We start from the raw sequence: 27,907 nt of genomic DNA on the forward strand, positions 1-27,907 counted from the left end.
GCAACACGGACACCTGAATAATATCTTCCTCATCTGCTAAATTCAAAAATGAGTATCACCTTCTTGAAGTTTGGTGTAGGGTCAATGGGTATGTGCATATAATGCTGGGGGTTGGATAATTGGCTATTTCCCTCTGCCATATAGTAATCTGTATTCATTATAACAGCCCCACCCTTATCCGCAGGAATGATTACAATATTAGCATTTCTGTTGAGTTCAGTAAGAGCTTGTTGTTCCCCAACTGTAAGGTTATGATGCAACACAGTGGAATCACAACCTGAAATGAAGATCTTTGAGAACTGCCTGCTGAAAAACACCAACAAATTTGTTCATGGGAGGCACAAATCCTGATTTGACAAACCTAAATTTTGTAGATCTTTGAGAGGATTCCCTGGAGCCAAAAAACATTTTAAGGTTTAGTCTGTGACAGAAATCAAGATCATCATTCACCATGATATTTTCATCAATGAAAAAACCCAGGACATAATTAAGACCTTTATTAAGCATTTTGGTCATCAGTTAACTCAACAGAGGAAATATTTGTGAATGTTATAATCATACTCTATTGTGTCAACGTTTGAAGAAGTCCCTCTATTGTACCTGCGTTTGTGTTTCCTCCCACCCCTATGGCTGCTAACTCTAAAGGGTGGTCAGTATTCCTTGGTTTCTTAGGTGTTGGCGAGGGCTGTGGATTGAGATTATCTGTGTCAGTGTCTGATGCCTCATCCCTAGAGGTACTACTTGGCTGGGTGGTCATCTTCTTAAGGATAGATCTAGGTCTTTTTGTCCAGGGATAGGTGCTAGTAAAATTCCCCCCCATCAGAAAATTTAACATTCCTTCAGTGCTCAAAAGGCTTACCCCTTTGGTAGTCTGAGATGTCCCTGTTAAACTTTCATATTTTCTTATCTTTGATTTGTTTCTCAAAGGCTAATAGGTCCTTGGTCAATTTATTAAGGCAATTAGTATAGGTAGGTAGCCCCTCATATTTTTTCAAGTCGTCACAAAGTAATCTGACTTCAACATTTTCATCAATCATACGCTCACAGTAATTTGCTAAAATTTGAACAAAAGATAAAGAAGCTTTCTGTTGTGCTTCACGCCAATCTCTTTTCAGTACATCATCTATCCTGCCAACCAAAGGCTGTATTTTCACCCTTAAATCCCCTGGGGGTGATGTTTTTGTTAAGATAAGATTTAAATAGCTTGAGGTGTCAGACATTGGTATGTAGGGTTTTCATACCTTTCCCTAAATTCAAAAACAATTGATTGCAGCAGTCAACAAAATTCCTATTCTCAATATCCAGATTATTTTCATCCTGACCAGATGATCCAAATACCCCAATATCGTTCTTATCGGCACAAAGGCCTTGCAGGATTGAGCCCATATCCATGACAATAAGCTTCACAATCACAAGTTCACTTGGTATATAACCCCACAATAGTACCCAAAGTCTGCGCACCTCACGATCAATAAGCTGTAAATACTAATCCAAAGTCTGTCTCTGGTGTAGACAGCAGATGAAATGCACTGAGAAGAGAAAATCTGAAAGCAGCAACGATCCAGGAAAATATCAGTGACTAAGAGAGAGATAAATCACCAAAATTACATAGACAACCTGCCAATACTAAATATGTAAGCCTCAAGACCAGTAATCTATGTACAAAGGTCCCAAAGGTGGTATATATTGGATGTATATCCAGCCCAAATAACTGAGATTCTAAATGTTCACACCAAGCTTAGCCTGGCCCAACCTTGGGAAATGCACAGTGACCAAAAGCACAACATAAAAATGTAGCCTGCTCCAAATAAGAAAAGTTTTTAATGGACCCTATGGCATATATAAATGTAATTCGTGACATTATATCCCTCAAAAAATGTAGAAAACAGCCCTATTAATAAATGTAATATATTTATAGGCAACGTCTCACTCACTACCAATATGCAGAATCACAAGGGATTAGATTACAAAATTAGTATCCAAAAAATCATGAAAAATGAAAAGTAATTAGCCATAAGTTAAAAAGCATATCTAACACTGTTAAACACAATACATATGCATACAAGGCCAGCTCAGCTCCACAAACCGAAGTTTGTACTTACAATGCGTCCCCTTGCACAACTGGAGAGTAAGTTGCTAAATCTCAACATGCCAGCAAACATAGTGTAGTCCCAAGAAGTCCGATAAAGCCTACAATAATGAAGTCCAATTCAAACCCCTCCCCCCAAAGAGTATACAGAGCTCGCAAAAAGCATATTGTATCCAACATACCCAGAAAGTTCGGTTAATGTTCAAGATATTCCCACTAATGGTCAATACGGTAGCAATATTCTTATTATACTGCCAGCCCGATGCGTAGAACCAGTTCCAAACAAAAAACAGAGCGCTGAAATAAATTGTGACCAAAATGAAACATAACTCCACCAACATACACAATGGTCTTATCACAATCACAGTGTCAGCTTAGTATAAAACCCAGTTGCAAGCCGAAAACCAAATGCTGTAGTGAATAATGTCCTAAAACAGACACCGCTCCTAAACAGAGAATGTAACAGCTCTTACCATCCAAGCTGACCGTAAAAAACGGTTATTAATATGAGACAAAGTCACTGTCAACTGGATAGTATGGCACAAATCACCTACAGTGAAACAAAACCACCTGTAACATCCACTGGAGAGTTGAACGGACATACAATGGGGAAAGTGGTAGCATTCTTGTGCTGAAAACCAGTTATTGTACCCAAAATATGCCCTCATATAAAAATATAGGGTTGCAAGGTCCAAAAGTAATGGCTATATTATAACAGATGCAGTCCGAATCCATTAAAGATGTAGAAATAGCGTTGCCCCTAAATGGAAAATATGGCAGCCATCACCACACTCTAATTACCTTATGTCATCCACTGAAGAGTTGGTTAAAATATAATGTCCATCAAAGGAGCTAATCATATTCTTGAACATACAAAAGCGTACGCAATTGTTATATCCAGAAAAATCAAGTTGCTCCCATATGTAGGCCAGAATAGGGCTTCTTATGTCAAAAGCATTGCTCCGAGATGGTGGCCTTTACCAATAGTAGGATGAGCCCACCCTGCAGCATCCTCCATAGACTTAATCTAACATAACATGCCCAGCATCCACCAAAATGTTACGTTTGCACCTGCAGTACTTGTGGGGGGGTCTCTCTCTTTGTCCTGTGTGTGACGTCCCATGCACCTGATGGCAACTAGGCTTAAGCTTTTGCATGAGAGCTGAGCTGACCGTTTGGATCGCCTGAGGCAAAGGATCCAACAGTGAGAATACTGCAACATGAGAATAGAAGGACATACCCTTCTTCCTTCTTCAGCTGGGCAGATATACTTACCACCTGGACATAAGTATAAAAAAGACACCTACTTGTGCCATCATTAGTTCTTTCTTGCTCTTGGAATGAAATTTTGTACGGTTTGATCATGGTAGAAGTGATCTCTAGGAAGGCAATACAAGCAGAAGAGCCCCCTAGCTACATCTCCAGGTTCTAAACTCAACCCTTTAGAGGGAAGAAAACAGGGGAAGGAATGAAAAAGAGTGACAAGGATACCCACCATGATTCAAGAATATTCACTGGAGGACAGAATCTTTTGAATAAATGATGTCGATAAATGCTTTTGGACTTAGCAGGAGGGTTAGTATTTTAAATTATTACGCTGAGAAGCAATTGCTCAACCTGGACATGCCTAGAATGGGTCGCATTTTCTTGCAATAAAGGAGAGCCTCGAGTAAAAGCAACTGCCCCATGACTTCAACTGCTCCTTGTTACAACAGATACAAAATGGGTATGATGACGTGCTCTTGGTGTGCTGGAGCCTTTGGTATCTCTTTGCTTAGGACTTAGACTTGAATTCTAAGTTGTATCCCTTGCAATAATATCCACAACCCAGCTGTCTGACGTAACTGACCTCCTCCAAGCAAGCAGTTAACATTCCTCCAAGTTGGGAGGGTGTCAGTCGATCTTTTGTGGGTACAAAGCTTTGTTGGACTCCCTTTTTCATTTTGCTTTTTCTTCATATAAAAAGGGCATGCACCCTTTTGACTGCTCGAACTTAACTGGCTTTCTCTCAGAGTGTTAACCTAGGTTGCCATCCTTCTCCTCCTATGTGACAGCCAATTCTAAGGAATCCTTTACCAGGATTGGTAGCAAATCCCTTCTATGCTTGTGGTGGCACTCAACTAAGGTTGACAGCCTGGGACTGTCTGCCTGCCAACCTTGCAAAAGTGTTGTGGTCTTTGGCCAATGAAAACCAATATGGTAACAGTGCATTATAGGCAGGTGTAACCTTTGGCTGAGGACTCTCAGACTTTGTCCTAGGGTATTTTACTGAGGTCTGTAATTTAGTTCATGTCTGGAAAATCCTCTAATCAGCCCCACAGCTTCACTGTAGAGATAAGCCCTCTTTCCCCTGCTTTATCAGTGGATATCTCTATCAGCATCGTAAAGTAGTTGCCATTGGATAGATTCCGTTTTTTTTTTTTTGCTCAGTCTGGACAGATATGCCAGAGTCATGTGACATGACTGCCCTCCCTTAGGGCCTTTGTCAGAGGTAGGTGACTACTTAGGTGTCTCAGGATTAATGAGCACAACTTGTTTTTGGCATTATTGGACAAAGGCGGCCCTGGTGCATCCTCTGACTCCTTAGGCTTTCAGTATGATTTGAGTGTGGATGTCTGAACAACCCCTGACACTGTCAAGATATAGCAGATAAACAATTTTCACTTCTTATGGTTTATATGCTCTAGAATGGTGTTCCTTCCGGCTTTAATGGTTTTTGGTCTAAACTGTTTAACCTATGCCTGTCTTAGAAATGAATTTCTCTTTTGCAAGCACATTTCTTCTGCTTGGCCTGCATCCCCAGACCTCCATTTGGGAACATCAAGTCCTAAGCAGATTTTAAAAATTCAAAGTTCAACAAATTAAAGCCTACAGCAAATATTACAAATACCACAATTCCTATGGAAATGGTCCCTAGCTGGTACTTATTTGTGCTTTTACATTCATGGCCTGGCACAATGGACTTTACACATCTGACCGTACTGTATCACAGGACACGAATGAATTGACAATAACTGGCTGTACGTCTACCAATGAGATGTGCACATGTCTGAAGGGAAGGGGACATGCACTGAAGTCAAACTCAGACTGGATACAACAGAGATCCCTGGAATTATGATTGCAGCAGTGTCTTTTTTAAACATTTGTAATGATACTTCTGAAAGGAACTAAACTTCACTGAATTACACCCTCCTCCTTGTTATGTAATAGCTAATAAAGTACTACCTCCACACTGCATCACGGAGAAGGAAATACAGCTTGCATAATACAATGACTTTTCCACAAGAGTCATCTTAAAAACTGTCCTACTTCACACCTCAGGAAGCATCACCATTGCAGCAAATATCTGAGTAGAATCCCAAGCAATATGTAAATAAGCACGGATACTGTTTTGTAAACGTATGGCTAAGGCAGCAGACAATGTTGCTGTGCAGGTATACCCTGCAAAGATCATTCCTAAAATAAGCAGCACAGTGGCTGCAGTTCTTATTTACATTTATACACAGTTGTAGTGGGCCAATGTCCATGCAAACTCCAGCTCCCCACATCCTATTACTAGTGAAGCACAATACACTAATAGGTTGTACAATTTCAAGGTGAAAATACTGTAGATATACCACTGTGGTATATTAGTAGTAGGGTGCACACACGCGCGCGCGCGTGTGTGTGTGGGGGGGCATAACTAACTCCCTGTGTATGGTAAAGAGGGCTTGTCCTGTTACAACAGAGACTGCACATGTGCTTTGTAATGTGTCATTGTGATGACACTTTTCAAATTATTTTCAGTTATTTTGTTTCAGCCTTTTTGACTTTCATCATAATGTTAGTAGACCCAGAGCATGTTCTACAGCATTGCTGTATTTAAGATAAACGCAGTTAAATCAACTAGTTCAGTAAGACAGCTGAGGAAATGTTGGCATAAAACAATTACTATTCAGCAACACCCTAATCATTGAGAAATACTGCTTAAGGATTATATATTAACAGCTGCAGTTTGGAGGTTTTTCATCCTGAAAAGAATGTAAAGAGCAATAATTCCCATCAAAACTACTTCAAGTCCACTAAATCTACCGTCTCAAATGATAGGAAAGTCAATACTTAAAAGGACTAGCAGATAAATGAAGGAGAGAAAGAACGCACACTGGCAATATGTACACTGATACGAGTAAAATAATGCAATAGTCTTGGAATGGAAAATTGAGATACTCCAGTCCCCGTGATACTAGCTTTTGAATGCATTACTTTCTTGAATAGGTCTTTTGGCTTCCTTCAAATGTTTTAGGACTGCTGAAGAAAATAACTTTTGTCCCTCGCTCTGCCACCTTCCCTGGTCTGCTTCTTTTTAAAAGCCCTCCTTCACTTAACTTGATCCGATTGCTTTAGGAAAGAAACCACTGACAAGCTCCATGCCCCCCCGCCCCACTTTGTCTTCGATTTAAGTTTGATGTGATGGTGGTAGTGAGGATAGAGGCCAAAATGCCTTCTTCCTCAGTGTGTCCAGTAATTGTCCACACATCTTCTGGCACGTCTTAGGGTAGATATGCCTTTCTATTACTGTGCCTGTTGCTGTACGCCTGCTACAGGGCTTAACAGCATCATGCCAGCATTTTTAATATGCCACACAACTTTAAAGGTGTTTGGGTAAATCTAACAATTGTACCCTAAGTCTCCATCCTGGATTGCTGATGCCATATCCTTAATTTGGCAGAGAATGTACACTTGATAACTGTTAATGTAGGGCTTGCAACTTAAGAACCAAGAATACTGCGCTGGACAGATCCTGAGGCTACTCAAAAAAAGGAAATGCCAAAGAGAGAGATGCAACCACAAAAACAGTTTATCAAAAACAAAATGAAAAAGTTAAGTGCTTTCATCCTATTCAATTTCAGGACTTCAGAGCTAAATTGTTCATACCACCAATCACTTTATACTCTTAGTAAATTAATTGGTTAACGCGTTTAATGAAACAGTGTCGAAGTATAAATGAAGAAACTTTTACAATTATCCTAACAGTAAAATGTATAAAAACAACCAAAAAATACATCCATTATGACAATGTCTGATGAATTGTAAAAAACTGTCACTGTGCAGAAATTTAATCTCTACTTAATGTCATGCAGTTTTACTGAATATATACTATTGTACAACTTAAACTACACCTCCATCAACATTGAAATCTGCTTATGCACTGGCCCAACGCTTCCTGGAATTCATCAATTCTAATGCCCTGGACCAGCTCATTCTTACTCCCACTAGAGGAAACAACATCCTTGACCTGCTTATTACTAACATGGGCAACCATTGAGCTACACCAATAGTCAATTTCTCCCTGGTTAGATACAACCACAAACTAGCCACCATGGAAATCCACATTTCACCCACACCCCCTGCAGAGGTATCCCACCATGAAAAACTTCTCCAAAGCCGACTTTGGAATCCTAAAAACAGAGGTGGCTAACTTCATGACACCCATGTCAATGGAAAATAGATGCATAACTGCTGACTCATACATCACTGCACTGTACAAACACGTACATAAATGCATGGAACTAGCCATATGAAAAAGAACCAAGATGCTCTCCTCCAAAAAAAGGAAGTCAATCTGGTGGTCCCCTGCCATTAATAAACTCTACAACAGAAGGAAGAAAGTGTTGCAAAAAAAGGTGAAGTCCCAAGACTGGAAAAATTCCCTTATTAGCCTGATCAAAAAGTTGAGATCCCTCATCAAAACCTCCAAAGCCAGCTATGAAGGCAGAATTGCGGCACACATTAAAAACTACCACAAAGCCTTCTATAGTTATATCAAGGATTTCCATGGCAATACCCCAATTTGCTCTGAGTTACTGTGCAATGGTACCTCCTATACTGAGCCAACAGATACTGCCAACATACTGGCAGACAGATTCAGTGCCAACTTTATCCACAGCAGCACAGGTTAAAGCCGCATTGCCCAAGGCCAAGAATACAGCTTCCATGGGACCAGACAATAGCCCTGGCTGTGTTCTACATGAATTACAAAGTGAACTGGCACCATATCTGTGTGCCCTGTTCATTCACAGCCTCACCTCGGGCTTTGTCCCTACTGAATGGCACACTGCTACAGTCATCCCTTTCCATAAAGGAGGGGTGACTACAGACCCTGGAAATTATCGCCCCATTAGCCTGACGAGTCTGATATGTAAGGCTATGAAGCACATCATGGACCTAATTAACAAGGATATAGGGAATCTCCCAACTCTAGATCCCACGCAATTTGGTTTTGTGAAAGGTAGCTCATATGCCTGCTCAACCTGGTTGACTACTTTGAGTCGGTCACCAGAGCTGTGGATGAAGGTAAGGCAGTTCCATACAGCCTACCTCAATCTGGCCAAGGCCTTTGATACCATTCCTCAGAAATTATTGATAAACTCACCAAACTAGGCATCAACCCCTATACTGTTAGGTGGGTTGCAAATTGGCTCACAGATAGAAGATAGAACACAGTGTGAAAGTAGCTGACTCCAAGTCAAACTGTCGACCAGTCACGAGTAGAGCCCTGCAAGGATCGTTCCTGGGTCATCTCCTGTTTACATCTACTTCTCAGAAGTCCAGACTAACACGGAGGGACACTGGTTGACCAAGTCCGCAGATGACTGCAAGCTGGGAACCATTATTTAACTCCCCAAGTGATGCAAACATCCTAAAGAAAGGCTTCACTGAGACCAATGAGTGGCGTCAAAACCATGGTCTTAAGCTTAATGCCAAAAAATACATAGTCAACCCCTTTGGGAAAAACTCAGCTCCCACTAATCCACTAATTACCACATCGATGGGAGTCCACTGAACACTGAAGGCGTTATAAGAGATTTGGGGACACAGGTTGACAGCAACCTCTCCTTTGACCACCACATTGCCACTGTGGTCAGAAAGTCCTATGTGGCACATCTCATTACCAAGGGTTTTGCATCCAAAGAAAGGGATCATTTCTCTCTACTCTTCCCTCATTAGACCAATCATAGAGTATATAATGCCTCGTTTGGCATGTACCTCACTAGACACCTGCAACAACTGGAGAGGCTACAAAAGTACCTCAGGAAGATGATCCTAGGCCTTAAACATGTCCTACACGGACAAACTAAAAAAACTCCAGCTATTCTCTGTCTCATATCGTCTACCAAGAGGCTATTCTCTGCTTGACTTACAAAGCCATGTCTGACCCATCTCTGTTAGAAATGCTACATCTATAAAATCCCAATTCCTCCGCAACACACTCTCCAGAGACCTCAACCTCATTACCACAATCAACAGAACAGGTTCATAACCCAGAGAATGTCCATGCTCTGGAATAGACTTCCCATACATGTCAAGCAGAGCACTTCACTGGCCTTCTCAAGAGAAATCTTGATGAGTAGATGGGAAATAGAAAGTTCACTCCAGGGATTACTCCAGTGGCTCTACTTGATACAGGGACTGGGAACTAACGTTAGGCGGCACAATGCCAGGGCACTTCAATGGGCTAGGCTTGTAAAGGCTTCAGGGCCATTAGCCTAGTACACACCTATGAATTATATCATTAATTTAGCTGCCCTCAACCTATGCAGTGGAACTACAGACATGTAATTATTTAAGCCCAGTTGGTTAAAGGCATTAAGTCTACATGACCACAACTCCTCTTTATACTCCAATTTATTTTCTCATGTTCCACCTCTCCAGGTTGGCCTGAGTGTTTCCAGGACAAAACATTTTGTAAAACCATTACAGCATATTTTATTTGCTTTACATTTGTTTACTGGGAAAGTCTGACTGGACACAGGTCCTTTTTCAGCAGAGGCCTGGGAAGAAAAGCTCCACATTGTTGAGAACACACACACACAGATTACATATATAGAAAATAACATTATGCATACAATTTCAGGCTTGTACAACAGTAATACACATTTACATATTTCTGATGCATTGTAAGATGATTCCAGTAACAGAACAGAGAAACACTGTATAAACGTTTATAAAAAGGATAATCATTCTTGTTTGAAATATAGTTGTGTTTGAAGTCTCTCCTTTGTAATTCCCATTGTTTTTCTCCCAAAAATTTGAACAGCTGGAGCATGAAGCTAAACAAACTGCATTGCTATGAGGATTACAACAATTGCCTGGCCTGGGAGTAATGGCCTGTCCCCTGGTCATTGCTCAATTTATCACCAATGAAGGCCATACCCTCACTTTCCATTGCTCATTCCTCCATCTTCATTTCTAACGTATTTTAATATTACTTCCCGTTTTGAACACAAAGCAGGAGTCCTCGCCCACAAGTTCAAACAAAATATCACGTGCTTTAAAAATCAACCAATTTTTCTTAATTTCTTTAACTTCCACATTACTACATTTATGTGCATTTTGTGGTAGACTGATCCCAAAAAAGGGATCAGTGAGCAATTCCCTCCTATCTGAGGAATCTATACTTATCTCTAACAATTTTTTGGGGGTTGAGGTAGCAACTCCTTTCCCCTAAACACTTTAAATCAACTTCCAGCTATCCAGTGAATACATACCATCTTTTACCCCCTTTTCCTAAACATTTTAAAATCAACTTCTGGCTATCCAGTGAATACTTACCATCTTCCATCTTAGTAAAAGATATGAACTATGTACAGGGGAATGGAGGCAATGGCTGCATAGTATGGCTAACTTAGGCAGGTTCGACAGTATAATTTAGGAAGTAAGAGAATTAAAGAAATTAAGAACCACTGGTTAATATTTAAAGCACATAATATTTCTTCTGAACATCTGGATGAGCGCCACTACTCCCAGGTCAGCAATTGCCATAGTAAGGAAGTTGTTTACTTAGCTACATGTAAAAAGGGTCTTCTACCTAGCGAATTTACACCTCCTCGAATCAGAAATTGCAGACACCACATCAGCGAAACATCATTCAACCGAAACCATGGACTACCAAACTGCTTCTCCTGGGAAACAAACCACTTGGCCACACGAGTGAACCCAGCCATTTTCCCCAGTGTAGTGTGATCTCGTAGTCAGTATATTTAGTTGGGGGGGTGTAGGAGGTGAAGCCAACTACTTGGGATGGGTTTAATTTCTTTTTGTTGACTTTTTTCCCCTGGTGGCCAGGTCATTTGTTTCCCAGGGAAAGCAGTTCAGTAGTCCATGGTTTCAGTCGAATGGTGTTTTGCTGAAGTGGTGTCGGCAGTTTCCGATTCCAAGTGTAAATGAGGTGACTAAAAGTAGACCCAGAGAAAAACGGAAAGGTAACTGCATAGCAGAATCTACAACTAGGATATCTCAAACTAGGATATCTCAAACAAGAATGATCATGCTTCGCATAAATATTCTTTATGTTGTAATGGTTTTGTGAAACTTTTTTTATCATGGAAACAGGTCAGGCTAGAAAGACAGATGGAGCATGGGAAAATAAATTGGAGTATAAGGAGTTATATGCTTAACACCTTTAACTGACCGGGCTTAAATGATTATATCTCTAAAGCTCCACTGCTTAGGTTGACAGCAGCTAAATTAGATACGGTTGTCTGCTGTACAGAACATATTCAGTAAAAGTACATAATGTTAAGTACAAATTAAATTTACAAACAGTATGACTGTTTTTAACAATTTCTTTATTGGACATTATGTCGTAATAGATGTGCTTTTTTTTTTTTTGGACATTTTTATATATTTTACTGTTAACAATAATTGTAAAACATTTATTTATATTACACACTTTCTTTACACTTGACAACCAATTGATTTACTAAGAGTACAAAAGTGGTTTGGTGGTATGACGGGCTTTAGTTCCGATGAAGTCCTTGAATCAAATAGCATAAAAGTGATTAACTTTGTCATTTGGTTATTAATAAGCTGTTTCTGTGGTTACAGCTCTTTGGTGGTTCACTTTTTGCAGTACCCTTGGGATATTTCCATCCAGTGTAGTTGTGTGTGTGAGTTTTGGATCTGCACACTTGCTACACTTGGCGTCCTTTTTGGTTCTCAACTTTAGTTGCTAAAAGCCTGGCTGCAGTGTGTACACATTTGTATCAAACATTAGGGAGCACAGTCTTTAAGCAAAGTCTGACTACTTGGCTATATCCATAATAACTACACGGTCCATTACAGAGTTCTCGAACAAATATTTAATGGATTCACTGACCTTGCTGAATTGTTCCGTTTTTGATTGGGACTGACAAAGTCTCAAGGGAGATTAATTTAAAGAGATCATCAAAATATTGTAAAGCCAGGTGCACTGAAATTGGCCTCAGTTACTCAGTCCCCAGTAAGTTCAAATAGGAGACTCATGGCTCTATGGAATTGCATTTAAAATGTACCCTTCATCAGAGAGAAGAGTTTCTGAAAGAGAAGTCTTAGCGAAGGCATCCTCACAAGACAGTCTCCTCAATGTATGTCACTGGCAAGAAAAGATAGAAAAGCTCTGTGGAGTAGGCCAGGTGTCTCATGAATTTCGGAATCCAAGGTGTCAGAAGGGTAAGAATCTGTTTTTATGGAGGAAGCCGTACCCAACTTAGAAGTTGCTTATTAAGAGTAGCTTGAGGACTAATCTAGTGCTGGCTTTACAATACTTAGCAAGCTTGCAATAAAAGATCCCGTGGGCTGGGGCAGACACCTCTAAGGTGGGCATTTGGGAACCAGGGATCTATCCTGTCAAAATATAACAGAAGACGCATCCTACTGTTGAAAAGGCAAGCCAGATAGTCTAATGCTGGGTAAGCCCCACCAATGCCTCTTGTACAGGAGGACAGAAATGTTCTGGGGAGGGAATACATCTGATGCAACAATATAAATATTTGAAGGATTAAACATCTGTTGCAAGCACCTGGAAATCTGAATCAAGCTTCAAGGATCCATTCACTCAAAGTCCTGGTTCATTACATGAGCTAAGATCCCACTGTCTGCCTTCAAAAGGGATCAGGACAGGTAGGGATGCAGTAGGTAAAAGCTATGGCACACAAGCCAACACCTCTCAAGATCTTGTGCCCCCCAGACGTTGGTAGGGCTAAAAGGGGTTAGAAAAACTTCATATGATCTATAAGTGGAAGTTCTTGAACAAATATCCTTCGGGCCATCTCCATTTTTTTTAGTCTTTTCTCTTTACTACAGGGCTAGCTGCTTTGAAACAGTAGACTGAGTTTGCTCACCCCCCTTGAAGCAGCAGGTAACGGCAATAACTTCTCGACCTCAGGAAAAGCCTTTAAAATTTTGGCCTCTACAGTGGAGCATCCTTGCACTGAAAATGTCACATTGCACGCAGAAGACTTCATGGTTCTCTCAAACAAGGGATACTGTAAGTGTCAGTATTTTGACAGTTTGTCTTTTGCAGGCACAGTTGTCAGGTCAGTTTTCCAAAGTTGTTATGGACCTTAGAAAATAGCAATCTTCACAGTCCATATCAGTCCAAATTTAAAACTTACAATTACTAGCCAAAAGAATATAATTTTTATAAGAAAAGCAAATGAAAAGTTAAAAATTGGTACTTACTGCTTTGGAAGGTAGCATGAACAGAAGTAAGATGGCTTCCTATAGTAAAATGAACCAAAAATGGTGAGAGCCACCCCCACCCCCACCCCTCTTTAGCCATGTCACTCAATGCTCTGGGCTAAAGGAAGAGTTTAACCCTCCACGGAGGACTTGTTAAAAGCTTTGGAAATCAGAATGGAAGGGAAACTTCTATCTTTGGTCAATTCCCATAAATAAGGAACTGCGCGCTATAGCAGTGATGTTCAAGATGAACAGATTAGCATTCTGTCATAGTCCCACAAGTGCTGCACTTCTTCCTTCTCTTGAGGAAAAAAACAATCATGCTTCCCCTCCAGCTCCCTTCACAACTTAGTTTTACTGAGAAGTCACTTTTACTTCTGCCACATACTTTAATCAAATTAATATGCAGGGCCTGCAAACTGGTACTCTACCCACCCACAGTTTTGCCAACCCAATTTGAACTTTCAGGTAGCAAGCTTTTTTTGTTTTTACACTGGCTGCAAAACAGAGGAAAAGAATGAGGTCTATGACCACTAGCAGGACCCACTACAAGGCCTCTCAAGATCCGCAAAATTACAAGAAAGGCAACAGGGAAAGAAATATACAGGGTGGGTGCTGTCTCTTCTGAAAAGCATGCGTCTAATACATACCCATGAAAAATATCCAAATAGAAATGTAAACATAAGCCATGAAGAAAATTCAGTCTGTTGGTGGATGATTAAACTGCTGGCATATTTAAAAAAGATGGACTTGTATGTTATTTTAACTTGGTAAGAACTTTTGAGTGTACACATCTTAAAATATTGAAATAAAATGTACCTTTCTTTTTGCTTTTGACAGTTGATGGTGGTTTGCTTCCTTGATTCTGATCACCACTGAAGCCTGGACCTACACTCTTTCTGTACTCTGCTGAATTAAGAAACAGGAGAGCAGAAAATTAGAATTTCAAATGATGCAGAGAAAAAATAATGTAATCTGAAGTGGTTTATTAGTATATGCATCTGTATAATCAAAAAGTGAAATTACTTGATTTTAAGATGTTTCCATTTAACTGCACAAAAACAGATGATACATGTTTACCATACCATATGATCTGTGAGAAAGTTCTCTACAGTTATTTCTTATGGTATATCCAGTGAGCACACAATAGCTCCCATGCTGGGGGTGCATCAACATCCTGGTGATGCATGTTATGACTAACACAGCTAGAAAGTACAGTTGTGTACACTTACCATAAATGTAGATGTTCGAGTGTATTCACTGTTGCTGTCATCACACTTGGGTTTATCCAGCCAGTGGCAGCCCTCAGTCAGCCCGAATACCAGAGGCCGAGTATTAATGCGTCGGTTGCTGCCAGTTGAAGACTGACGTTTTTTCTTGCCCCAAATGTCAGGAGCCCCCAAATAGGGAGCCAAGTTACGGTGGAAAAACACCACCAGTAAAAAGTAAATACCAATAGCCCTATAAGGAGTGAGGAAGAGAGAGAGAGAGAGAGAGAGAGAGAGACACACATGGGGGCTGGAGGGTGGGAAACCAGGACTGCTACAGTGAATACACTCGAACATCTACATTTATGGTAAGTGTACACAACTGTACTATATTCTTTGTGTTTCACTGTTGCAGTCATTACACTTGGGTTGATTCCCAAAGCTGAAGAATGGGTGGAGGCAGTCAAGAAGAGTTTGGGCTGGCTAGTATGCCCTGCAGGACTGTGGTTCCAAAGCCTGCCCTGGATTTGGAAAAGATAGGCAGGTGGTAATGTTTGGTGAAGGTATGAACAGAACTCCACGTTGCAGCTTCCAGAATGTCCCTGGTAGCGACTCTTCTGAGAAAGGTGAGAAAGGCTGTAGAGGTTGAAGTTGCCCTAGTGGAATGCGTTCCAACCCCCCCGGATTCCATGGTGTTTGTAACAGAAATGGACACAGTGTGCTATCCATTTGGAAATGGTTTGTTTTGATATGGCCTTGCCCTCTGCCCCTGGTGCAATGCTGACTAGTAACTGGTCAGAATTCCTAAAGGGCTCAAGTCCTATCAAGGTAGAATCTATGCTGTCTGTGCACAACTAAATGCAGGATTCTTTCCCCCTTATTTTGAGGATTAGGGAAAAAGGTGGGTAAATGGATAGATTGGTTGACAGCCACACTGGACACCACTTTAGGCATGAAAGTTGGGTTGGTCCTGAGGGAGACCCTGTCAGCATGAAAAATAATGAAGGGTTCCACCACCATAAGTGCTTGTAGCTCAGACACCCTTCTAGCTGAAGTGATGGCCAGAAGCAAGGCTGTTTTCCAAGAGAGGAATTTTAACTCTGCTGATGCTGCAGGCTCAAAGGGGGGGTGGCGTGAGCTTTTCCAACACAAAGTTAAGGTCCCAAGCAGGGGTGGGGGCTCTTCTTGGTGGGCTTAAGTTGTTAGCCCCTCTCTGGAACTGCTTGATGAGAGGGTGAGAGAAGAGAGGTGGCTGTAATGAGCAGAGATGGCAGAGGCATGGATCTTAATGGAAGAGAAGGACAAGCATCTGTTGAGTAGGTCTGCTAGGTAATCCAGAATAAGAGGTAAGGAGGGCTGTGCTGTAGCCCCTCCTTTAGTGTGAATCCAGGAACAATATCTTTTCCACTTGTCAGCACAGGATTTCCTTGTACTGGGTTGTCTGGCTTCACACATATGACATCCAGCACCTGCTTGCTTAGGCTGGCAACTGGAGGAGAATTCAAGGAATAAGCCAGGATGCAAGGTTCAGGGTTTGCAATTGCAGATGCAAGAACTGTCCCCCTACTGCTGAGTCAGGAGAGTTGGGATCTGGGGTAGGTGCTATGGGGGGCACTGGTGACAGACTGCGCAGTAGTGGGTACCAGTGTTGGCGTGGCCAGTCAGGGGCAATCAGGATTGCTCTTGGTCTCTCCTCCCTTATCTTGGGTAATACTCTTGTAAGAAGAGGCAGAGGGGGAAATGCATAGATTGAGAGGCTTGTCCATTAGAAGGATAGGGCATCCACCTTCCAGGCCTTGCTGTGAGGTACCCTGGTGCAGAATTTGTTGAGCTGGTGATTGTAGGGGGAGGCAGACAGGTCCACCTTCGGGCTAACCCATTTCTGGGTCACAAGGCTGAAGGTGTTGTGGTTTAACTGACACTTGTGTGGGTCTAAGAGATTTCTGCTTAAGTTGTCTGCCAGAGAGTTTTGGTTGCCTGGCAGGAATTGAGCTTGCAAGTAAATATGCATGGCTGCGGATATGTTCCACAGGGTCATGGCTAGCCATGACCCTGTGGAACACATCCGCAGCCATGCATATTGCCTGGCAGGAATTGAGCTTGCAAGTAAATATGCATGGCTGCGGATGTGTTCCACAGGGTCATGGCTAGCCTGCAGAGGGGGTAATAATGGGTTCCCCCCTGCTTGTTGATGTACCACATCACTGTGGTGTTGTCAGTTTTGATTAGTAGGGGCCCTTGTGAGAGTAGGGATCTGACAGCTGCCAGAGCATGCTGAAAAGCTAGCATCTCTCTTGGTTGATGTGCAGATTAATTTGATTTGGGCTCCAGTGGCCCTGAATGCACCTGCCGTCCAGATGTGCACCCCAGGCAAAGTCTGATGCGTCTGGGGCAGTGTAGGGTTGTGTAAAGGGAAGCCCCTTGTTGTAGTTGAATGCTGCTGCCCACCAACAGAACTCTTTCCTTAGACAAGGTATTACAGGAAAAATAAGTTATGTACCTACCATAATGTTCCGTGTTAGTTGTCTTCATCTCGCCTTCCTTCTTGCTGTTTGGGATCGGTGCCGATCCTCAGCTCCGACCCGGCCATCTTTAATAGCTCGAGAGATGTTTACTGGCTCGAGGTGACCCCTTATCCCATGATGCCTAGCGACAGCTACCCAGATCTCATTTGTAATAGCTAATCCCAGACATAAGTTGAGAAAACCAGTTATCTAAAAACTGGTTGTTCAACACATCTAATTATAGAATAGGTTACTAAAAACCTGGCCAGAGAACAATGAGGAAAAAAATACTCAGCCAGTGAAAACAAGAACTCCTCTCAGTCCACTAGGATGGGGGAAGGAGGGAGGGACGCACGAAGGAAGGTGAGATGAAGACAACTAACATGGAACGTTATGGCAGGTACATAACTTCTTTATGTTAATTTGTCTATCTCAAACACAAGCAGGTGCCCGTAGAACCTTTGCACGGCCAAAAGGAACTTGAAAGAAATGAAAAAGCCAGCAAGTGTTGGCAAATGCCACATCCAAATAAATAGTTTATTACCATAGGGAAAACAAATTCCCCATATGTCTGGAAAATTGTGACAAAATTTACAAAGCCATCAGACCGGTTTCGGCTCCTAAGAACCTTCTTCAGTGATACAAAAAAGGAAAAAAATTTTTAAGTATAAGTATGCATACATATATATGGTTCAACCACACATAAAAACCAATCACAACACTGCATTTATAATTGGTCATTAAGACCAGGTGAAAACAGAGCTCCAAGTTTTATAATCCATTTTCTCTCCTTTAAACTGAGTAATTCATTCCAATAATGTTTGTCTTTACATTTTCCCTTTATGCAGTCAATGGTAACAAATTTAAAGCATGCAGATGCATGTTTCAAACTATGTTTATAAAGTGCATTACTAAGGCGTTTATTTTTGATATCACTCAAGTGTTCACAAATTCTGAGACGAAAAGACCTGGAAGTCTTTCCAACATAGAAAGCAGAACAGTTACAGGTCACCAAATAGATGACCCATTCAATACTACAATTGGCCCAAAATTTGATGTCAAAGACCTGTGAAGTGTTTTTGCTGCTAAATTCACAAGTATGTGAAACCCTGATACAAAAAGAACAATGCCCACAGGGTGAGCACCCAACCATGGGTTTGCCTAAAAGGGACAACTGGACGGAAGCAAAAGAATCAGAACCCACTCTCTTATAATGACTGAATTTGGAGCCAATAGTCTGTCCCCTTCTAAATGAGAAAGAACATCTCTCGGGAAGAAGAGAGTTCCATTTTGGATCAGCTTTAAGCACATTCCAATGTCTATATATAATGTTTTTAAAGCCCTGTGTATTACGTCCATAGGTGGTCACCAAACGCAAGGGCTGTGGATTCAAATTTTTATTCTTATCTCTATATGATAATAAATCTTCTCTGTTTAAATTGGATGCCCATCTTTTGGCTATATGAACAGGACCTGGACGATAACCCCTCCTGATGAATCTATGTACCAAATCATCCCGGGCCTCAAAAAAAGACTGCTGACTAGAACAAATTCTTCTAGCTCTTACAAACTGAGATTTGGGTATGTTCTGGATGATATGTTGTGGGTGGAAGCTGGTAGCATGTAATAGCGGATCAAATTCAGGAAAGTTTCTAAACATCCTGGTTGACAAAGTATTGTCCTCATTTCTAATAACTTCAACATCAAGAAATACTATCCTAGATGTATGACAAGTCAACTTGAATTCAATTCCCCAAATATTGTTATTAAGATATTCAAGAAACTCCATAAGATAAAGTTCATCAGCTTTCCACACCAACCAACAATCATCCAGATACCAACGCCAAATATCCATCTCGCACATATAGATATTATGATTATGATCATAAATCATGATTTCTTCTATATATGCCATGAAAAGATCTGCATATATGGGTGCAAAGGATGCACCCATGGCAGTACCTTTAGTTTGCCAGTAGCATTGATTTTGAAAATAAAAAAACATTACTGGACAAAACATGCTCTGTAAGACATACCAAGAATGTGTTAAATCCTGGTCGATATAAACCTGATCTAGTCAACCAATAGTCCAGTGCCTGTAGGCCTGCCCAATGTGGAATGTCTGATGGCTTTGTAAATTGTTTGTCACAATTTTACAGACATAGGGGAATTTGTTTTCCCTATGGTAATAAACTATTTATTTGGATGTGGCATTTGCCAACCCTTGCTGGCTTTTTCGTTTCTTTCAAGTTGTCTATCTCGCCTTTGTTCGTGCTGTTTGGGACAGCATCCCTAGCACCTAACATCCTGGATGGCTCATTGGAACAGACTCTTCAGAACAGTGGAACCAAAGTCAGCTCTGCTCCGGGAGACCATATCCACATTGTAATGAGAGATAAAGGTATGAGGGTTTGCCCAAGTGGCAGCTTCACAGATTGAATCTATGGGCAATCTAGACTGAAAATCTATGGAGGTGGCTAATGCCCTGGTAGAATGACCTTTTGGTTTAGCTGGTAACTCTATTCCGTAACTGGTAAATAAAGGCAATAGTATTGGATAACCATCTGGATAAGGTCACCTTGGAAACTGGGAGGCCTTGCTTGTTGAAGGCATAAGAGAGAAATAACTGGTCTGACTTTCTTAGTTCTTTAGTTCTATGAAGGTAAAAAACACAATTGTCTGTGAACATCCAGTTGGTGGAGCTTGTATTCTGCTTTGTTGCTGTCATTAGGAAAGAACACTGGGAGATCTATGGATTGATTTAAATTGTTCTCTGAGTAGACTTTAGGAAGAAAGGATGGACTGGTCCTCAGAGAAACTCTGTCCTTGTGAAACACCAGTTAAGGAGGACGAACACACAGTGCTTGAAGTTCTGAGACACGCCTAGCTGAAGTGATAGCAACCAGAAAACGTGTCTTCCAAGACAGAAACTTAAGGGAACATGATGCTGCCGGTTCAAAAGGAGACAAAATTAAGGAAGTTATGACTAAAGATCCCAAGGAAGAGGGGGATCTCTCACTGGAGGTCTAAGAAGAGATGTTCGAATCAAAAAAGCCTTAGAGAGCTTATGAGACATGATGTTAGAATTCAACAATCCAATATGAAAATTTGAAATGGCCGCTAACTGTACTCTAATAGTAGCGGAAGCGGCACCGGACTGAAAAAGTTGTGCTAGAATTTCATGGACTGGGGCTGAGAAAGGATCCACATTTTTAAACTCTGCTCAGTAAGAAAACTGTTTCCATTTACTAGCATACGTTTTTCTCGTGGTAGACTTATGTGAGGAAACGATAATATCACAGACTGCTCGGGAGATCTTGGGAAGCCTGGCTAAGGTTGGAAGTGGAGTAACCAAGCTGTGAGTTGGAGTGTTTGGAGGGATTGATGCAACCCGCCTGATTGATGAATCAGAAGATCCAGAATCTAGGGCTGATCGACAAGGTAAGGGTGCAGGAAAAGAAACCGTATCTGTCGAGGCCAATAAGGGGCAATGAGGATCATTTTACAACCCAATGATTTTGCTTTCTGTACGAGTCTTGGTATTAGGGGAAATGGGGGAAAAGCATAAAGGAGTCCCTGAGGCCAATCATGGACTAGAGCGTCTCTGGGTATGTGACCTGGAAGCGGAAGAAGGGAGAAGTAGTTGCTGCATTTGCTGTTGAGAGGGGTGGCAAACAGATCGCAGCAAGGCAGTCCCCATTTGCGGAAGATAAGATCCACAACTTGCTCATTCAGAGACCACTTGTAAGGCATGAGAATAGCTCTGCTGAGCCTGTCCGCTATGACGTTGGATCTCCCAGAGATGTGCATTGCAATCAGAAAACGGGAGGAAATCTCCCATTGCCACAGTCCGAGTGCCTCTCGACACGGGGGGTAGAACCCGGTTCCGCCCCGTTTGTTGATGTACCACACCACTGACATGCCTTTTTGAATTGCAATGGTCCCAGAAGGAAGAGTCTCTTGTAGGGCTTGCAACGCCAGAAGCACGGCTCTCATTTCTAGGACACTGATGTGAGGTTGCCAAGTGCCTTGGACTGTCCTGCCTAGATAATGCCCCTCCACCCTATCAGGGAGGCGTCCGTGGTCACTGTGGCTACCGGTGGAGGCTGTATGAAAGGTCTGCCCTGAGACACTAGTGGGGAGCCCATCTACTAAGACAGGTGCCTTTTGCAGGTTCCCGTAATCAGGATCATGTGAGACATGGGAAGCTCCTGAAAGGACCACTGCGTGAAAAGAAGCCACTGAAGAATTCTCATGTGGAAATGCGCTAATGGAACTAGAAGAATGACAGCTGCCATAGAGCCCAGAGCTTGAAGGACATATCTGACTTGAATCCTTTTGCTCTGCATTAGGCTTAACACTTGCTGACGAATTGTGGAAACTCTTTCCAGTGGTAATCTTGCATTTTCCTTGTGTTTAATTCTGCTCCTATGCAAGTGATAGACTGACAGGGCAACAAAGCAGATTTTTCGAAATTTATTGTGATGCCTAGTTGAGTGCATGATGTGATTGTATAATCATGCGCTTGTAAGAGTTGATGCCTGGTGGTAGCAGTGAGGAGCCAGTCTAGATATGGAAACACCTGGAATCCTTGACGTCTCAGGTGAGCTGTGACTACTGCCATACACTTGGTGAACACCCTGGGGGCTTGAGGTGAGACCAAAGGGCAGAGTTCTGAACCGGTAATGACTGGCTCCTACCCGGAAGCGAAGAAATCTCCTGGAGTGTCTGTCCATCTTGATATGGTAGTACGCGTCCTGAAGATCTATCGAGCACATCCAACTGTCCTGACCCAGAAAGGGTAGAATGGACTGTAGCGTGACCAATCAAAACTTTTCTCTTTGTACAGATTTGCTTAGTCTGCTGAGATCCAGAATCGGTCTCCAGTCCCCTGTCTTTTTTGGTACCAAAAAGAATCTGGAGTAAGTTCCGGATCAGAGCTGGTCTGCGGGGACTTCCTTAATGGCTCTTTTTTCTAGCAGTTTTGAAACTTCTATGACTGCTTGCTCCCTCACATTGGGTGGAACATCTGGAAGAACCTTTTTTGACTATAAGGGGGATTGATGGAAGGGAATTTTGTAACCTCCGGATATAATGGATAGTACTCACCTGTCTCTTGTTAAATTTTGCCAGGCTTTTGGGTACAGCGAAAGTCTTCCCCCGACTGCCTCCAGAGGTTAGCAGCTGGGCAACCCCTCAGGGATGCTGGAAGGGCTTGCCAGGGAAGGATTCTCTGTCACCCTGGTTCTGCGGACCCCCTCTGCCACGAGGTCGGCGTCTGTTATTGTTTCCTCCTCTGCCTCTAAAGGAAAAATCACCACGTGTGTCAGGCAAGGATCCCTAGGATTTCTGGAACCACATCTTCCCACTCTTCTGACCCTTGGGGTAAGGTCTAGAGGGAGTGGAAAAATGGACTCCCACGGCAGAGTGAGTCTTGCCTTCTTGCTCACACCTGGTCAACGTCTCTTTCACCTAAGGCTCAAAGAGAAAGGAGCCATCAAAGGGAGTATTGGTAAAGGACGCTTGAAAGGGTTCCGCAAACGGACACAGCTGCATCCAAGCATGTCTCCTGAGGGCCACACCTGTGCCAGTGGCTCTGCTTGCTCCATTGGCTGCATAGGAAATCAGCCTCATGGAGGAGTTGACTATGGAATTAAGAGTCGCCAACTGGGAAGCTACTTTGGCTTGTACTCCCTCAGCTGTAGGATCTTTAAGGGTATCTCCAAGCTCTTTCAGGAGATCCCTTTGAAGACTAGTAAAATGACGGATAGTTCAGGGACCTCATCGAGAAGGTCGCTGAAGCAAACATTCGCTTTCCTTATCTGTCCATCGTCCGAGACACACTGTTAGGGGGATGAACAGATGAAGAGGTTTCTGCTAACTCTTTCTTGGTAGCTGCTGCTACCACCATGGCATCAATGGGCACACCTTTGGAAATTAATTGCTTATTCTGGGGGGCTGCAATAAACTTGTTAGGTCTCCTCGGAGTTGGTTCCACAGTGTCTGGAGCTGACTAAGCCTTTTGAGCCACCACAGACATGAGTGGGTCGAAAGGAGAAATCCAGGAGGCGGAAGGTCGGGAACCGAATGCATCCAGGAATACAGACTCATCTTCGGTAGGGGCTAGGTAAGTCCAGTTCCCCCTCTGCCTAAGCATTTCAAGGAGGTCAGAAAAGGAAACTTCAGAGGGGGACCTCGGGGACCCTTCTGATTCATCTAAGTCTGTATCTGAAGTGACAGACTCAGGGAAGTCAATGTGCTTCCTCTTGCACTTCTTTCGCGGGGGCTCCCCTGAGTGATCAGGGGAGGCCTCAGAAGAAAAGGGAACACCCAATGGGGTGTCCTGGGGCATCTGTTCCCTACGCTCAGGGTCTGGAGGAGAAGCAGAAGTTGGCACAGACACTATGGGGGACGGAGCTGGTAGTGGAGCTGTTTTGGGGGACAGCACACTCCGCATGACCTCGAAGGCGTCTCGACCTCGAGGCAGAGAAAGCTCTGGTTCCAAAGAAATAGAAATCTTTCTCCGCGCCGGGGGCGAAGGCTGCGAGGCCAATGCTGGAGCCGAGCTCACCTGCGCTGAAGCTCCGAGGGGGAGAACGGGGTCGGACAAGGGTCCGATGCCACTCCCCCCTCGGAAAAGACGCGAGCGCCCTGGCGTCCAGATTCCTTGATAGAAGGAACAATCGAGGTAATCGGAGCCGAAGGAGAGATGGTGATCGGAGCAGACTGTTCCACTACCCGCACACCAACGATCTCCGGCTCCAAACTCAATGGAGTAGGAGGAGGAATGGAAATAGAGGCGGTTGGAGCAGATACCTGTTGAGGTGGGCTGGATAGTAATTCAGCTAGTGCCTGTGACTTAAGCCACCTACTTACTACTCTCTCCACATCATGATCCGAAAGCCTAGAGGATTGACAGGAGTGTGAAGAATGGTGGCTACGTTCACTTTGCAATAATGGTGACTGAGGCGCCGAGTGGATGGACTCTAAAGAAGGGGACCTCAGTCTCTTATGACACCGTGATGGCTCCGAAACATCTGATGGAGCCGACGGAGTTGTCTTGACGGTGCCAGCCAGAACAGACATACTCGGTTGTTCCAGTACAGGAGTCGGCTCCGAAGGTGGAGCCGACGGTTTGACAGATTTAGGGGATTTCACTGACTGAGAACTCTTTGCCGGTGAATCCTGAGGCTTCAATAAACCCAGAAGGATTAATTTGTTTTTGTGCTTCTACAGGACCCTTGGACTAAAGGCTTGGCAAATAGAACAAGAGTCCTGCAGGTGAACAGCGCCCAAACAATAAACACAACTAGTGTGCCCATCTGTCAGAGACATTTTCTGACAGCATGAGTCACACTTTTTGAAGCCAGAAACTTTCGTGTCCTTGGACATAACTCTACCACAACAACACAATCCAAGTACCACAATACAGACAGACAAAACATCTCTACGCTACTAAATGAACACAACAGTTTTTTTTTTTTATATATACAGTAAAAAGGAAGGGAAGGAGAGCCTCTACGTTAAACGGCTGTCCTAAGGGAGGGGGGGGGGGGGACTCTCTAATTTAAATGAGTTCTTAAGAAAAAAAGGACTGCGGAAAGAAGCGACGTCCACAACACCCACAGAGAATAAAACTATAAGGGGATGTATACACTAGTTTTAACAAGTTTAAACATATATAATTATATAAATATACAAAAGTATACAAGCCTGAACCAGAAATGACACACCTCGTAGCTGAAGCGGCAAACGAGATCTGGGTAGCTGTCGCTAGGCATCATAGCTGGAGCCGAGGATCAGCTCTGATCCCAAATAGCAAGAACAAAGGTAAGATAGACAACTTAACACTGATAGTTCCCAGGTCCTGGGAAAGTTGGCACCAAAGACCTTTTAAGTACCACTGAAGTTTCTCGCATGCAATCTGTCATATGGAATTAGTAGAATGCAGGAAGCCATGAAGCCTAGAGCCTGCAGGATTTTCCTTGCGGATAAGCTGGGCTCTGGTGGACATTTGAGCGAAGTATCCTGTCAGATATGCTTGTTTTTCTGCAGTAAGAAATGCCATCTGGGTTGCTGTGTCCAAGCTTGCTCCCAGGAATACAGTTTTTTGACTGGGGGACTAGTTTGGATTTCTTTTCGTTGATAGTGTACCCCAGGGAGGTTAGAAGGTCCTTTACAAATGTCAGGTGCTGCAACAGCTTTTCCTGACTTTCCACCTGAATCAGGCAATCGTCCAAGTAAGGGTAAATTTAAATATTTATCTGTCTGTAATAGGCAATGGCTGGAGCCAGGCATTTTGTGAAAATTCTGGGAGCAGTGGATAAGCCAAAGGGAAGTGCAGAGAACTGATAATGCATAGATCCTGCCCTGAAATGTAGATATTTCCTGCAGGAGTCCCTGCTAGAGATATGGAGATAGGCCTCCTTTAGGTCTAGGGTGGCTAACTAGGCATCTTTGGACAGCATAGGGAGAAGCTGCTGTAGGGTGAGCAATTTGAATTTTGGTAACACCAGGAAGGTGTTTAGAATGGAGAGATTTAAGATTGGGCGCCATGTGCCATCTTTTCTGGTACCAGGAAAGGTCTGGAATAAAAACCTTGGCCCATCTGCACTGCAGGAACAGGCTGAAATGCCCTTATGGACAGCAGGGACTGGACTTGGTTTTGTGCCTCTGCCCACTGGTTTGGAGGAAGGTCTGGGAACCCTTTTGGGGTTGGCAGCGTGTGGAAATAAAATTTGTAACCCTGGGATACTACACTGAGGGCCAATCCATCATTGATGATGGAGGGCCAGTTTTTGCATGGTGGGAAAGTTTCCCTCAGAGGCACGAGCAATTGGGCAGAGGTGAGGAGTAGAGCTGTGAAGTCACTGTGAATTCTTTCCATAAGGGGGTGGGGTTAGCACTCCTTTCTTTAAAAGTGGAGGTACTCCATTGCTTAGATCTCTGCATACTCAGACTGTAATCTGGGAAGGGGGGGGGTGTCTGTTTTCCCTGGGTCTAGTTTGAGTTGGCCTTGAGGGAGCTGGAAAGGACCAATGTTTTGAGGGGCAATGCCTACTGAATCTTGGAGGCTGCACTTGCAAAAAATCTTTGACTGTCTGCATAGACTTGGCTTTTTCTTCCTTTTTTAAAACCTCTTCTGCTTTGGTGCTAAACAGATTGTACTTGTTCAGAGGAGCATCTAATAATTTTGATTTGACGTGGTCTCAACGTCTGCTCCTTAAGACAGGCATGCCTTCCAAGTACAGAACCTGTGACTGCTGCCCTGTAAGATGCTTCTAGGGCGTCAAACCCTCATTGCAGGGTATGCTTGCTGACTTGGCTTGCAGAATGCTTAAGCTCCTGTAATTCTTTATTTTGTGCACACACAGAAAAGGTAGATAATTTTTGCTTAATAAGTTCCATAGTAAGTTGCTGGTATTTCAGCACTGGAACTGACAATTCAATGCTCTAATGGTGAGAGTTGCAGAAGTGTATACTTTTTTTACTCCATCTGTCAAAAGCTCGGGAATCCCTGTCCGAGGGGGTGGGATTATTAGCTGTAGTTGCTTTTATTCCTTTAGGTCCTTGGGAGATGACCGCTGGGTCAGCAGTAGGATTTTTGAAGAGAAATCTGGGAGAGTCAGCGAGACTGTAATACCTATCAGGTTTCCTTGGAGCAGGGGGTAAAGTATCAGAAGTTAGGCTGGATTCCAGAGACATCCACAACATCCAGAACAGGAGGGATAGCTAAGGGTCTGTGCTGTGGTAAATCTAAAAATTCCAAGCCTATTTTTGGACTGAGGATAATCCTGGTATTCCCAATGGAAATGCTCTCTCAATGTATGTAATGTTTCACCAAAAGAAAAGTCCTCTGGAGGAGAGGCAGAAGGAATGGATTCCTCTACATCTGAATACTCATAGGCAGATAAAGGCATGTCTTCATATTCAGAAAACTGAGAATCATTGAACTCTTGGTCAGATAAAGCTGCTAGGGACAAGTCTCTCTCTCTCTTTTAGCAGGGGAAGGCTGGCTTCCCCTAATCAGCATGATTAGGTTTTTTGCCATTTTAAGCATACGCCATTGCAGCAAGGAAGCAGGCGTTTGAGTGGTCAGTTTTTTAGGCGTAGCTCGTACTCTTTACCTTAGAAACTCGGCAGTTTTAGAAAAAACTGAAGTCGTGAAAGAAGTCGGTTTAAGTCGAATATCGGGAGTGCGAAGAGCTTCCTCAGAAGCTGGTGCCTGCACAACAGCTCCGGACCCATCCAAGGTAGAGACATAGTACAGTTGTGTACACTTACCATAAATGTAGATGTTCAAGAATATTCACTGTTGCAGTCATCACATTTGGGTTATCTGCTTGCAGTAGCCCTCAGTCGGCCTGATTAACAAAGTCTTGGTTCCTGCGTCGGTTGCTGTCTCTTCTTCCGTGACGTCAGGCCGTCAGGGGTATAAAACATCAGTTTTTCTTGCCCCAGAGGTCAGGTGCCCCCCCCCTAATGGGAAGCAATTAAATATATAAAAATACAAAGGTTATACCACCAACAAAAAAGCAAATACACCAAAAAGCTTTTAAGCATAGTATAAGCATAGTAAAGGAAAGTAGAGGTAAAGCCAAAAGAAGTCTGGGGGCTGGAGGGAG

General features: G+C 42.9%; 1 protein-coding gene across 1 annotated transcript in view; it reads right to left on the reverse strand.

The window, feature by feature from the left end:
* Positions 1-893: 893 nt before the first annotated feature.
* Positions 894-27,907, reverse strand: part of NCAPG (non-SMC condensin I complex subunit G) — a 1,684,114-nt gene continuing 1,657,100 nt past the window's right edge. The window contains exons 17-18 of the mRNA XM_044063449.1: positions 14,390-14,479; positions 894-1,054 (exon numbers count right to left, since the gene is read on the reverse strand). Of these exons, the coding sequence (XP_043919384.1) occupies positions 894-1,054; positions 14,390-14,479 (251 nt within the window). The remainder of the gene's footprint in view (positions 1,055-14,389; positions 14,480-27,907) is intronic.

Source organism: Protopterus annectens, chromosome 2.part1, assembly GCF_019279795.1.
Source record: "Protopterus annectens isolate FY-2018-M chromosome 2.part1, PAN1.0, whole genome shotgun sequence".
NCBI classification, from domain to species: domain Eukaryota; kingdom Metazoa; phylum Chordata; order Ceratodontiformes; family Protopteridae; genus Protopterus; species Protopterus annectens.